At 28.1% G+C, this 15,799-nt stretch overlaps 1 protein-coding gene across 1 annotated transcript; it reads right to left on the bottom strand.

Annotated features, from left to right (window-relative positions):
- Positions 1 to 11,714: 11,714 nt before the first annotated feature.
- On the bottom strand, positions 11,715 to 14,201 carry LOC110633574 (ethylene-responsive transcription factor ERF119). The gene is made up of 3 exons (XM_021782237.2): positions 14,052 to 14,201; positions 13,470 to 13,706; positions 11,715 to 13,344 (listed from the first exon to the last, which is right to left on the bottom strand). The coding sequence occupies exon 3, from the start codon at positions 13,133 to 13,135 to the stop codon at positions 12,059 to 12,061; it is 1,077 nt and encodes a 358-aa protein (XP_021637929.2). The 5' UTR covers positions 13,136 to 13,344; positions 13,470 to 13,706; positions 14,052 to 14,201; the 3' UTR covers positions 11,715 to 12,058.
- Between the last annotated feature and the right edge of the window lie 1,598 nt (positions 14,202 to 15,799).

The raw sequence follows: 15,799 nt of genomic DNA, 5'->3' as shown, positions 1-15,799 counted from the left end.
TATGTAGATAATAATTTTTAAATAGGATTTCAAAAATATTGACTGAATTTAATAAAAGACATTATTACTATACATTTTGTTTATTACAAATACATGTAATTGCTATATGATATTTGCACACAGTATTCAATTAAATAAATAATTACAGAATGAAAGATCTTTTTATCACAACGATATATAGGCCACGTTAAATATATATATAATATTTGCACATAGTGTTCAATTAAATAAATAATTATAGAATGAAAGGTCTTTTTATCACAACGATATATAGGCCACGTTATATATAATATATATATATAATATTTACGCATAGTGTTCAATTAAATAAATAATTACAGAATGAAAGGTCTTTTTATCACAACGATATATAGGCCACGTTATATATATATATATATAACGTGGCCTATATATCGTTGTGATAAAAAGACCTTTCATTCTGTAATTATTTATTTAATTGAACACTATCCTGCTGTTACAGAAAACTTAATTAATCATTTATAAGTATTAATCTTTATTTAAAATTCACTTTTATATTAAATTTAAATAATTCATTATTTAAAATTCACGTTTATATAAATGAAATTTAACATTTTTATTTTTATTTTTATTTTGCTTTATAATTTAAATATAAATAATTAAATTGTGAAGTGTATATAATTTTTAAATTTTCATTAACTTACTTTTTTGTTAATTAAATTTAATTGAGACCCAAACTCAAAATTTTACACTTCTATAATGACATTAATATTATCAAATTAAAATTCATTTATTAGTATTAAATGAAATCGAAAACAAAAATAATAGAGAAAAATGTGCAGTGAAATTATCAAGTTCTATTCCACTGAATCTGATTAGTCATATAGAGGGTAAAGAACAACCCACCAAATAACAATTATAAAGGCAAAAAGTGAAAGCATTAGAGAAAGAAATTAATAAAGTCCTAGCATTGGGGACTTAGCTATATAAATACAAATGACCTTTTTAACATCTGGGGCCATAAACTGAGTTGATCTTTCTGCCTTGCTGGGATTCGTTTCCATTGTTTTATTGCCATTGATATTGACAGTTGGGTAGTTGGAAGTAATTAGATTATATTTGTAGCAATATGCAATTTTTTTTTTGATATACACGTGTAGCCATAAAATTTGTATAGAATAATGTAGTGTTGTATAGATTTGGATAAGTATAGATTCTCATAATTAATCCCTTACTAATCACCAAACTAAACAACTGCCCAATGCTATGTGGGGTCGTCGCAACGTAACAATTTATTTTCTTGCCATTTTGCGTTATCCAAAGGCTGATTGAAGTTAGGTTATGAAAACTTTTGTTATAATAAGGGGTGAAAATTCGAGTTCTTTGTCCACTGCTATACTTTACTTCATTTCTTGTCAACATGCACAAGAATGGATTTAGGACCAACCATCCAAATTTTATCATTATGAATCTCTTTCTTAATTGGTCTGCAAAAGGATGAAAAGTTCCCCATCAATGGAAAATGTTTAAATTATGAATTTCACTTGATTGAAGGTGCATACCTCATATGATTAATGATATAATTTGTTAATTCTTATGTGATGATAGCGAGACATTGACATATTTCTTTAACAAATTATTCTTGATTAATACGATAAACACGATATTTAAATTTGATAATTTATAAGTTTTTACTTAATTAATTACAATTATCATCAATTTGGATTTAGCTTATATATAATTAAAAAAATCTTATTTAAATATAAATTTGAAATATTTCATAAAACTATGCTCTCATTACAATTTCAATTAGAAATTAAATATTTATTCACATATCTAATACTATATAAGTAATAAATCAACTTTTATTCAATCAATTTATACTTCTAAAATCAAATTCCAACTTACTTGTTTCAAATCATCATATTTAAATATAAAATTAAAAATTTATGCATGAAAATGTATAATTTAAAATAAAATTCTCAATATAATAAGGAAAAAAAAACCCCGGCCGTAGTCATTCAATTAAGGTAAGATAGACAATTCATATTCTAAAATATGGATAAAGAGATAATTTGCTTCATGTATAAAAATTAATTTGTGATTCATTATTGGACTGTGCTAAATATATATAAAAAAAAAAAAAGAAAGATAATGCGAAGGAAAATTGATTTGGCGGCTAGCCAGTGGTGTGATCTCTTAAGCCTAGAATGACAAGTAATGCAAACCCAATAAATGCTTGTTTCGCATTAAACAGAAAAAAAAAAAGTAATTTGAAAATTACTTTATTATTTGGTTTTCCTATAAATAAAACATGTAAATTTTATTTTTAAATTAATTTTAATATTTTATAGTTAATATATTTAATATATTACTTTTAAACAAAAATTTCAATAACAAGACGTTACAATTGGGATTCACTCATTATTCAATTATGCAACAAAATAATTAAGCTAAATCGTCTTACCCATAAATAAATACTGCACAAATCACAAACAAATATATATCTAATTTATTTTGTTGGCAATATAGCTCTACTTTTGCTGTGAAAAATTTATGATTATAATTTAAAAATAGCAAAATGTTAACTCTTGCCGTTGCTGTAATAAATTTATATTAATTGTAAAATCAGACATGGAAATTGAAGGCATAGAAAAGAGAAGAATAATAGATATAAAATTTAAGTGATTTGATTATAAAGTTTATGTTCATGGATAAATTGAGGGAAAAAAATTTTATTATATTAAAAAAATATAAAATAAATTCACTCATAATTCTCAAATCATAATTCTAATGTATTTATCGAATTTTTTATAATATTTTTATAATAGATAAAAAATATAATATTTATACTGATCTATATCGCAAGACGTGTTGCTCATACTAATATTCATACCCTTCACTATTAATATATAAAAAATTATAAATATTCATATTAGTCCATATTGAAATTTTCATAATATTCTTAGAGATTATATTTTCGACTATCACTGTAAATCTTATAAAATATTCTAATCGAATCCTAACGTAAAATTTTTAAATTAAATTATAATTTAAATTTATTAAAATATATTTAAAATTTAAAGTCACATAAATAAATGATAATAATAATAATTTTTTATTTTTTATTATAAAATTAATGGTACCAACTCTTCACATATATATATATATAGAGAGAATTTTTGCTTTTCGAATAATTATAAACATTAATTTTTTATAATTAATTTAAAATAAGATTTAAATTCAGAATTTCTCAACTTTGGTAAGTAGTCCATGTAACAAGTTATAGCGGTCTTGTATGTGATTTTTGGTGGCAGCTTGAAGGCTTGAGGGTTGTAGGGAATTGAATTTGCAAACCGAGGTGTGACCTATTCAACCAACCAACGGCTATCGCTTGAAATACATGCCGATCCCGTTGTCCCACTGTCTTTTCAATATCTTTAATGGCTTCCACATGTGTTCCATGTATCAACTTACACGTACTCATACGTTTTCATCAGCACAGATCATGTTGTTAGCTTTATTCTTCTCCTCTATGGCCAACCTATTTAGTAGGTTTCCTCATAATTTTTTTAATATTGATATTAAATTTAAAATTTTATAATTTCAGAAATAATTTTAGTAAAAAAAAAATAAAAAATAATTATAAGTGAAAATACTCAATAATAGCCACTCCAAAGAATTCATAAATAAAAGAAGTAAAGAAAGCAAGAGAGAGTTTAGAGAGGCGGTTATGATTGAAAAGTAAGGTTTAGAAATTTGTAAGGCCATATCACTTTGATAGTAGAGAAATGTAATTATTTGTTAAATTATTGAGTATTTGATTCTATTTATTTTATAAAAAATAATTTATATATAATAAATTTTTGAAAATAATATTTTTTATAAAAATATTTTTTATTATTTAATTATAATATTAAATTAATAATATATATTTATATTATAGATGTATAAATATTTTTATATTTTAATGATATTATCAAAATATAAAAAATAAAAATATGACTCCCTCTTGTAAGGAAGTCATTTTTCTAAAAAATACATAATTTTTTATTTAATTAAATTTTTTCAAGTGTTTTAAATATAAAAAATATAAAATATATTTGATTTATATATATGCTGAAATGAGATGGATTAATATTAATGTAATTATTCTCTTAATAATGATAACAATAATCACATATAATAACAAAGCAACCAGCTTTCAACCACCATTAAGGGTAAGTTTTCGGTTCGAATCGAATCAAATTAAATTATAAAAATTAAAATTAAAATTTTAGAAATCGAACTAAATTGAAATGGGTGAAAAATTAAATTAAATAAAACTGCTCTATTTCGATTCGATTAGGTTTAAAGTGATCGGTTTGATTTTTAATTGATTTTTTTAATTTAAATTTAATTTTTAAATTATTTGATCTAATTTTAACTTTAATTTTAATCTAATAACCATTAATCAATAAAATTAAATAATTAATATATATATAATTAAATATAATTTATAAATTTTTTATAAAAATAAATCAATTCAAAATTTAATTTAATTTAATTTGACTCAATTTAAATATATAAATTATTATTCAATTCGATTTGATTTAATTAATTTTTTTAAATTAAATATAATTAAAATAATTAAAATTTTTATAATATAAAATTAAATCTGATTAAATTTTAAATTTTAATTAATTAAATTAAATTAATTTAATTCAATTTAATTTTCCGATTTCAATCAAATCCTGTTCGGCCTAACCACCATCTTCACAAATTAATTAAGTACGTTGGTCTCAACAATTAAGATTTTGTAAAAATTTCAACAATAGTACCCACTTGGAGCCATAAAATTGTTTTTCCGTATTTATACTAATGTACTCGTCAAACGCATGAAATGATACCTGTTGTGTTTGCTGATCTGTCCCTGTAAAAAATTAAATGGTCTTGTTCTCTTATCTTTAGGCTACTTGGCACAATACCCATGATGAAACTATGGCAACTAGCTTAATTATTACTTTTGTACCTTGTTATCAATTTAAAAAGAAACTAGGATCGTTCACTTATAGAAAATTAGAGTTTTTTTTTTTAACTTTAAAATAAAAGTAGAAGAAAAAAAAATTCTTGTTCACATATTTTTTAAATGAAAAAGTGAATAAAAATTAATTTTTAATGTTTTAAAATATATTAATTAAATTTAAAAAATTGCTCTCAATTATTTTTTTAATACAATTTGAAAAAATAGCTCAAATTCAAATTTTATAGTGCTGGAGATAATTTTAATATCACTAATTTAAATTTCATTAATAATTTTTATAATTTTTTTAAAGCCAAAAAATTTTTTTTTTTTTTGCTTTTAAACTAATATTAAATAAGCCCTTTACCTCAATTTCAGATTAAGTGTAAAATTAATGGCTTTAAGTATAGTGTACGGGATTCTCTTGCACGGGTGATGACTTAATAGGTTACAGTTTTTGATTCATTATGAGGCTGAGGTTGTTGGGGGCACGACAACTTTAATTATTTGGTTTCATTATTGCATCAGACGATGATTTCCATTATGTTGACTTGTTAGCTTCGAATTCTAAACTTCTAATTCTGATCTGATTCAGCCTGTTGATCAACCCTAATTGCGTTTCACCTTATTTATACCATGGTTTTAAAATTAAAATAAATTGCGAGCTAAATAATTAGGCCCGTGTTCGACCAAATGTGTAGCTAGGCTATTCCTTGTATGGCCCAAGCCAAATCAAAAAGGATTTATCCAATCTAGCCTGCCTTTGATCGCTGACTGAATGACGTTTTGGTCCACATCAATTCCGGCTCTGATCCTCTCAACTTGTTATGGAGTTAACAAAAATGGCTTCCCCATCTAGGCATTCTTGTGCTTTATTTTTTTAATAAATTATTAAAATTTTTATAATATTTTCTATAACATTTTATTTAATTTTTATAATTTAATTAATAATTCTCATCTTCATAATTTATTAGAAAATATAAACTACAATTTTAATTATATTTTAGCATGTTACCTTTTAAAATAAAATAAAATTTAATTTTTAAGATTCAGTTTTTTTTTTATTGTTATACTTTTCAATGATGATATTATAAATTAAAATTATTATTTTAAAATAACATAGGCCAAAACGTTTGTTGCAGCAAATCTCAAGAATTTTTACGTTTTAATAAATTTGCTCATTAAAAAATAATTATGGAAGATTCTTGTGAAGTAATTCGATGATATAAATTTTAATGAGAATTTAAATTCAAAACTTTGTAATTAAAGCTCATATGTAATTTGATATAGTAATTAAGTCATATAATTTTTCATTTATTTTTTATTTTATTTTTTTTAGCAGGCAACTTTGATCGATCCATGCATTAAGGGAACTTGAATGTGCTGACTTTCCTGTACCAAAGCTAGTGGTGTGAAACGAGTTGTGCTGACCTCTTCCTGCTCTTCAATAAGATACCGATATAATGTCCAACAACCCTCAACGAGTCACTGCAAACGCTGCAATGTAACAGTACACTCGTTGTTGCCCTCTTCAATTTTAATCTTTGGTTGATTTGAAGAATTAATTCTTCATTGATTGCAGCTCTGGTATGCTTAAAAGCATGGCTACATGTGATGGATTACGCCCCCACATCAAAAAGGAGAATCCTCTGATTAAATTTTAATCAAGGGCTTGAAATCCTAAGGCCTCGAGATGATCTTGCGCCATATCTATGCAAGGATCATGTACTGAATTATGAAAAAATGTTAGCCGTCAACGATTCAAGGCACACTCAACATATTTAAAGCAAAAGAAAAAAAAATCTGAGCATTTTGGATCACTTCTTCGTCAGGTTTGCCAGGCGAATATCCCAACACAACAGTGGGTCCTGTGCACATAAACGATGTGATTGCTGCTCATACGTTAGCAAATGGAGGATAGGAGAGCATCAGGCAGGGTAGCTAGTTTGCTCAAGCTCATTAGGTCACTGGTCTGAGATAATTGAGATGCTGAGGGTCAAATATCCCTACTTTTCCATGTACATTTCCACTATAGTTTTTGTCTGGTTCACTTGAGCTAGTGTATGTAATTTGTTGTGGGTTTTCAGGTGTAGCAGCCAGGAGGGAGACAACAACCCACAAAGTATGGAAACCACCAAGATTGCTCAATTGGGTTTATGTTATGTATGCTCCTTGGCTCCTTGCAATTGAAAAGAAAAAAAATAATGTATGTTCCTTTTGGGCTGGGTTATGGAATTAGGTAATCCGATAGGCTAATGTAATAAATATGGTCGTCCTTTTGGTCTGGGTTATGAAATTGGGCCTACGTTATGGAGTTTTCCTTGATTTGCTCATAAAGCCGTCGTTGTGAAATTGATTAGAACAATCGTAGGCTTTGAATCATTGGATCGTCTCCAAGTCCTACCCAAGTTTGCTGCAATGCATTATATTCTACTGTTATTGGTAATTCAATGATAAATATAAGATATTAATATTCAAATTTTAATATTTTTAACACCCATCATCTTAGACAAATTAGATTATAGTTGATATATTGCTCACTTGGACAGCAATAACTGAGTCGTCCCAGTTTGAATCCCAATTTCCCAACTGCTGGTTTCACCTGTCCTGATCAGGAAAATGACATAGCAAAGAAACCCATCAATAACGTTGCTTCAATCTCTCTGATCCGTCGGACTATTTCTTTTGGTAATGAAATCACTCCTCCTGCGTGATTGTTTATATTTTTTTTGGGAGAAGTGCATAGGTTAATCAATGCGGTAGGATGATTCTTTATTATTTTAACATTTATTAGATTCTACAGTGTAGCCTGCTTTCTCTGGACAAAACAAAAGCAGCCTGTTGCAAATTCAGACTACACGAGTTAAAAGTAATTGGTGTTTTCCACTTTTTCATTTGTATAATTAATCAAAAAATATTTTGGTGTGATATATTAATTTATAAATTAAATTATTATATTAAATTATTAACAATGGCAACGAACATGATTCAGTGATAACTACATATATTGAATATCTTATCATCTTATATATGTAATTAAAATAATATATATATATATATATATATATACACACACACCAAAATAATCTTGTCTTTCTGTTTTATTTTTTACTTTTTTCTTCATATTTCAAATAATCTTTTTTTTTTTATAATTACAATTAAAATATTTGTAGACTAATTATCTCTTTTAGAAGAAAACAACCTCCAAGAGTTTTGCAGTGAATTTCTTGGTGATATATATATAGAGAGAGAGTAGCTAGGGGTTGAAGGCACATTTCGTAGAGTTTGATTTGGTCTTGTGATATCACCATGTTTCTTATTATATTCAAGTCTCAAGTCAATTTACCCTTATATATTTACAAATTAAGGAGAGGAAAGGGGTGTCAATAATTTATGAAATACCTATAGACAAATAAAATATATAGAAGAATTGTGGAATTGTGAATTAGAAAAGTCAATTATAGAGCATAGCATTCCATTGCTTTCCAAATGAATGATCTCCAATGGTGGTGGATTGTAGCGGTGGAAAGTTTATAAACAGTTCCACAAAGAAAACGTTTAATTTTCAATGGAGAAGGGATGATGTGGACTTATGAACTATCATTCTTGGGGAAAAAGTTAGTGAGTAGGGAGGCATATAGGATGATTATTTATAAATTTATTGTATAATAAAAAATAATAAGAAGAAGAAAGAAATTCTTGAAGGAAGTTTCGCAGTGATGGGAGTGGGAACCACAAATTGCAAACTTTTTCTCAAAGGTTTGAATATTACTAACACAAAATACTGTTCATATTGTAAGCTTTTTACTAAATTAGATCAACCAAACCAGATCTAAAAGTTAACGTACAAATCTCCTTTGTCTTGTATTTTGTTTCTTTCTATTTTTTCACTATGACGTACAAATTAGGCCGGCCAAGCCCTTGCTTTAATACTTTAGAGTTGAAGGTTGACTAGGACTTATTATAAGATTTTAAGCTTTTTTTTCTTATTATTATTATTATTATAAGCCAAAAATGATAAATATAAAAATTGAAATATTTCTTTATTTAAATTAATTTTAAAAATTAAAATAAACTCGATCTGTTTTTCTGTATAAGACTCTATTCCAATGTTAGCTCATCACATATGTTCATGGAAACATTAAAAAAAATCCAGTTACACAAAAACAAAGATGACCGTGTAGCGGTTGGATGCTGCTTTTTGTCAATTTAAGCCTGCATTCGAAATAAAAAAATAATTAATATATGGGGTGGACTGAATTGACAATGAAATTCAACCAATAAACAGAGAGTCAATCCTGTATTATCCTAATTAATTAAGCTTTCCTGAGTTAATTAGGTGAATGATTAAGCCCAAATGCACTTGACATCTCCTATGCTACTTTTTTTGGTACGCCCATCCTAGACATGATCGGTATTATCACCACATGATGAGGTTATGATTGATTCTTCTATTTCTGGAAGTGAGTACCCACCTAATATTATCATACAAAATTTTTCATTTTATTTTTTTTTATATGTAGATTTTTTTTTCTTTAAAAAAAATATAAAACGACCTAATTTAAACACATAAGCTATTATAAAATAAAATAAATATTCAATCATGAAGACTGAACTACTAAATTAACACATTTTCATTATTTGTATTAAAAAAAAGAAGTATGAATTATATAAAATTAAAAATAATATCCAAGACTATGGTAAATACAACTCAATGATAAAGAATTTGAAAAATTCAGATTACCCTATATATGTAATAGAAAAATAAAATAATACTTAGGAGAAAATTTTAGAGAATGAATGCTGAAAATTCAAAAGAAATTTATTGGGACGATATTACGTTGACTAGCATATGTGGATGTTTTTCTACTTTGGTGGTATGGTGAGTTGCAGCCAATGGCGTTTCACATCACCGTGTAGTGGGTGAAACAGCATTATGAAGCTGGGGTTGCCGATGGTGCACCCATTGGACTATGTCAACCCGCAAGTGCTCCTACATTTTCATGAAAAAATTCAACTCTACAGACATTCATTTCTACACTCCAATGACCTTTGTTATTTTTGGTAATTCGCAATATATATTCAACTTCCAATTATTATTGAATTAATAGCTGATTAATTAAGTATTTATTTTATAATATAAAAATTAAAATTTTAGGCCCTGTTTATTTTCTAAAAATTATTATCTTTAATTAAAATATTTTCTTTATCAAAAAAATAACATTCTCTTTTTAATAGAAGAAGTTTTTAAGGAATAGAAACCTAATTAATTTGGGAATATTACATAAATTTAAACAAATTTAATAACAAAAAAATTATATAATTAATTTTGATTATTTTAAATTTAAAATTTTACAATTGTTATTATTATTATTCAATATAAAAAAAAATTGAAAGAAAAATAAACAAGCAACAAATCCAAAATAATTGATAGCAACTACCGATGTTGATAGACTATTAGATTGCATTTATAAGATTACTTGGTTCATTGTGTCATTAATTAAATTTATAGTCCGAAAAATTAATTTATCTTGTAAAGAAATGACAAATAAAATATTTTTTATGATTAATTTTGTTCTTCCACAAATATCTTTTGCGAAGAAAGAATAGTTACTAATATATATATATTTTAATGAAAAAGAAAGAATTATCGAGATTTTTTTTTTTTTTTTTTTATTTTTTTACAGCAATTAGGCACTAAATCGGCTACAAAGCTACTAGCTGAATGAAGGGCCCATTTTTCAAGTATGATTTATTATTAATTTGATTAGGTTCGTTCAACGAACCAGTCAGTATCACTGCGAGGGTTAGTACAGATACCGTTAAATTTAGAGATTAACAAATTTAGAAATACTGCTAGTTAAATTATATTTTATTATTAATATGAATTTATGTAAATAATTGAGTTGGGACACAAAATTACAATAGGCACAATATTTCAAGCAGGTGCCAATAAACACAAGGCCACAAAAGGCATACCTTTACACGAGCTTCGTTAAATGAAGGACAAGTGCAGATAGGCATTACAATTTGGAATCCAGCTAGCTTATAAAGGCTCCTCTAGATTCAACGTTACGTACTTTCCTTTCCTTTTTCTTAAATCCAGATATGCTTTGAATGCCACCGGAATTTTACAACTCCTTAGAATAACACTCCTCCTCGGAGCCCATAAAGTGTCCTATTAATATTGAGTTTCATATGTTAAAATTATTTTTTTTTAATAAAAATAATATTTTAAATGTTATTAAAAAAATAATTTAAGAAATTTTAATTATTTTAATATTTTTATAATTAAAATTTATTAAATTTAATTTTAAATTATTTTTAATACTCTTTAATTAATATATTTAAAAAAATAAATTTCTCAACAAAAATTCCAAAAACAATATCAAAATACCCAAAATTGCTACTGTATGAACATAGCTAATCCAATTATATACTGTTTTCTGTCATGCACAACAGGAAAATCAGCAGCCACAAGACACAGAAATACAACCCATGATACCATCATTCTGGATCAAGATCTAAAGATTAGGTTAACTATAATTTTCCAATCCCAGCTAAAAGATCCTCACTTGAAAAGACCTTAGAATGCGGGCATTGTAGTTAATGGTTTTGGAGGAGACCTATTCATCGGCATAATCAAATCAAACAATGACAATAATCAATAATATTAACCACACAATGTGAAGAGCATGAAAAATGCTTAAAATAAGTAAGGACAGATTCAATCTTATAATTTAAATCACACACAAGTCTCATCTCATTTCATATCTTAATTCAGAAGCAAGAAAAAGAAGGGAATGTCCAAAACTCTCAAAATCCAGCATCATTGAATACCCTCAAGACATTTTAGAATCCCTTGGACGGCTCTGATAGCACAGGAAAACCCAAAGGACTCTTTCCCTACAAAAAAGAGCTCATCCCTACCTCCATCTTTCAACAAACAAATAAATTAAAACTCACTCACAAGAACAATCTAGAGAACCCATCTTTTGTTCCTAAGACGTGTTTCTTGCTGTAATATAACTTAATATAAACTACTAGTAACACGAATAAAAACCCTAGCTGCAAAACTTATGGGCATGCAATATTGAAGGGTAGTGGATGCTGTTGATGATGATGAAGATCATCCAAATAAGCAAATTCCTCGTTGCCAAACTCAAAATCATAATCAGGGAGCTCGCTTGGTTCATCGGTGTCTAACTTGCAAATGTCTAGATCTTCAATGTTACAGTAATCATCATAAAGTTGCCCAAAATCATCAATGAGGTTACCAAACTCCAACCCCAGGTTAAGATCTTCATCAACTGGGCACGACCCCAATGGCTCATTCATAAAACCCAAATCGGGTAACTCAAGATCTGCAACATCTGCATCAAAACCACCTTCTTTGATCAAATCACTAGAGTCACCATTAAGATTTGACACAACTGAAATATCCAAATCCAGAACCGAAGATGGAGAAGTATGTGATAACAAGCTGTCAGTGTCTTCTGAGGAAACAGGACCATGATGGTTAGTGCAGCTCTTCTTGTTGTTTTGTGACTGAGAGGCTGCCACAGAAATGGAAATATTTTGGCTCTTCTCAGAGGCTGCCATGGTCATAGCATCATACTCGCGCTTCTTTGCCTCGTAAGCCTGCGCAGCCTCTTCAAGAGTATTGTAAGTACCCAACCAAGTCCTGACTTTGGTGACTGGATTTCTAATTTCGGCTGCCCACTTACCCCACTTCCTTTGCCTAACACCTACAGGTTTCTTCCGCGCCACTTTTGTTTCAGTTGTTGCTGTTGCTGCAGTTGTTGCAGGGGATGGGGTTTTACCCAAAACCCTTCTCTTCTTGTTGGGGGTTTTGCCACTGTTGTTACTGTCTTGACAGGAACTCTCAGGCTCGAGGGTTTTTGACTGAGGAAAGACAACGAATGGAAAATTGATCTCGGACACGAATCGTTTGGATTTAAACGATCTCTCAACATTTATCTCTGATTCATCATCACTTGAATCAGAATCAGTCGCGTATGGATCACGGTAAATGACACGAATTTTTCTCATTTTGGACTCCATTCTCGACTCTTCCGGCGAGATTGATTTGGTGTCAGCGACTTTTTTGCAGGATTTACTGGGGTTCAAAGGATGTTTTCTAGGCTCTGGCATCAGGAAATGATGGGTTAAAACTCGCCAAAACCCCCCTCAATGACTTCTTGTTTTTTAACAAACAAAACGAAAATCTGGAAAAATGAAAGACGAAAAAAGGTCGGATTATATCACAGTGGCGTCAAGTGAGAGCCCCTCTCAAGAACAGGAAAAGGTAGAAAATTCGCTTTATATGAAAACCCCCAAAACACTCGACACCAGAACAAGTCCTGCAAAACCACATCAAAAACCCCAAAAACCCTTTCAGATTCCGAACAAAAACATAAACTATTACAAAATAAATAAATAAAACATGGGTTTAACAAAAAATAACAAGGTAGCAAAACCCGCTTACCTTTTTGGTCTCAAACGCATCGAAACAGCTGGAAACCACAGATTTAACCTCTGCTGGAAACAGCAGAGAAGCATATAGCAGAAAAAACCACAACAGAGAGAAGCAAAGCAAATAGAAAGAGTTGAACAAGCGGAAGGAATAAACCAGAGCTGCGACAGAGCCCCAATCAAAGCCAAATCAAAACTAGCCGACATAAATCCGCTACTGAGAACACAGAACCTCTCGAGTTCTAGCTTCCTTCAAGCAGAGAACAAAAAGCCAAACCAAAGAATGAGCTAGTGATAAATATAGTGAAACAGCTAAACCCCTCGGTGTGATAAATAAATAACTAAATAAATAAAATAAAAGGGGTTACGAATCTACGGCTATGATTTCGCTCTTCAGAACATTGACAACCATCAATAGATAGTTATTATCGTTCTCACAAAGAATTAACCATAGTTAAACCTCACTGACACAATGGAGCACAGGCAATAGACCAAGACGCAAATCTCAATGGAAACCACAGAAAAAATTTATTAAAAACAAAAAAACTAAAAAGAAAAATCATTAATCAAATAAAATAAACAAAATGTATGAAACCTTTTCTTTTCTTTATTCTCTGTGCCTTTCTCTCACTGCTGATATCTGAGCAGTCAAAATAAGGCATTAAAAGGGCGGATGCTAGAAAAAGTAAAAAATTATATATAATAAATCAATAAATAGATATTTGCTGATGAGCTGGCATGGCGTTGGGATATTTACATGCTTGATGCATGACCATCCATTCCTCTCCTGCATATCATGCCATTGCCTTCCACTCAACAGCCTGTTACTCTCACCCGTCTTTCAAAACTTAACTTCTTGCGCGTCCTCTACACGCTCCACTCCGATGATGACTATTGTCCATTAATGTGGTGGGTGGGCTCATCCTCATCCTCACGCCTTTAATGGTTTTTTTCTTGCACGCGCTAGTAAGATGCTCGTGGAAATTAGTCACGTATGGCAGAAAAAATAGCCCCTCGAGTCGGCTATATATCAGATTCAGGAGGGCAGTTTCTCTTGACTTACGATGCTAATTTTTCGTCCAAATAAGGGCCGTAATTGTTGACATTTACAGGTATTGCCACTGAGAATCTTCGCGCTCAATTAAGAATTCTCAAGCGTCGAGGCTCAACCCACTCCACGGTCAGTTTTCCCATCGTACACGGTACGACCGCCAGGAAAAAACATATTATTATTTTTTAAAAAATATTTGGTTAGTTTTTTATTAATAAAAAATACTTTTATTTTCTTTATCCAAAATAATATAGATATATATAAATTCAAAATAAAGTAGAGTATTTTATCCAACAAGAATTTATTATCTAAAAAACTTGTATTTATCCAATATCAATGGAATATTTTTAATTTTTTATTATCACATTTTCAAATTTTGAAAATTTGAAAATGTGATTGAGAAGGGAAAAAAGAGTTTATATTTTAGATAAGGATATTAATTATTAGCTAGATAAGTTTCATTGTTCATTAAAAAATACTTGAAATTTTGTTAAAAAAATATCATTCTCGTAAAATTATGTTATTATAATATTTATAATTTATATTTGAAAATTTGTACATTATATATATATATTATCACCGACAACATAAATTGATAGATATAATTTAAGGGAAATGGTAAAAAAATCCTAAATATTAAATTAAATATTTTAACAATTATGCCTTTATTGTGTATAATGAAACAATTCCACCTGCGGTTAGTTGCACGTTATTTCGAATAAATAAATAAATAAATGATTAACGTTGAAGTTTGTGTAGGAGTAGAGAAAGTGAACGAAAGAGTCAAGAAATAAAATAAACAAGCTTATTTGTTCATAACCTCATTTATTCTTGAATTTTTTTTCCTCCATTTTTTACAATATTTTTTTATTATTATTATTTCCCATACAATTTTATTATCTTAAATCGGTATTACTTTTTTATTTTTTCTCTTTGTGTTTGTTTTGTTCCTATCTCTTTTTATATTATTGGGAACTATTTACTCTTTTTATCTTTTAATTTTTTATAATTTTTTTATAATTTAAATTGCTATGAGTATTATTGCTCAAATCGAATTTATATTATTAAAATTTGATTAGATTTAATATCCTATAAATATTTAATCTATTACTATTCCTATATGTGCTTATTAATTATTAACCATAGGGTGAGATTAGAATTGTTTTGTTATATAAAGTAAATGATATAATTATTAAAAAATTTTAGTTTAGGGTATGATTATAAAAAGTGGAAAGTTTGGGATTTTTTTTATTATTTTTTCTTTAATTAATTTAATATATATATATATATAT

Source organism: Hevea brasiliensis, chromosome 17 (assembly GCF_030052815.1).
Source record: "Hevea brasiliensis isolate MT/VB/25A 57/8 chromosome 17, ASM3005281v1, whole genome shotgun sequence".
NCBI lineage: Eukaryota > Viridiplantae > Streptophyta > Magnoliopsida > Malpighiales > Euphorbiaceae > Hevea > Hevea brasiliensis.
This window is presented reverse-complemented; position numbering and strand designations above follow the sequence as displayed.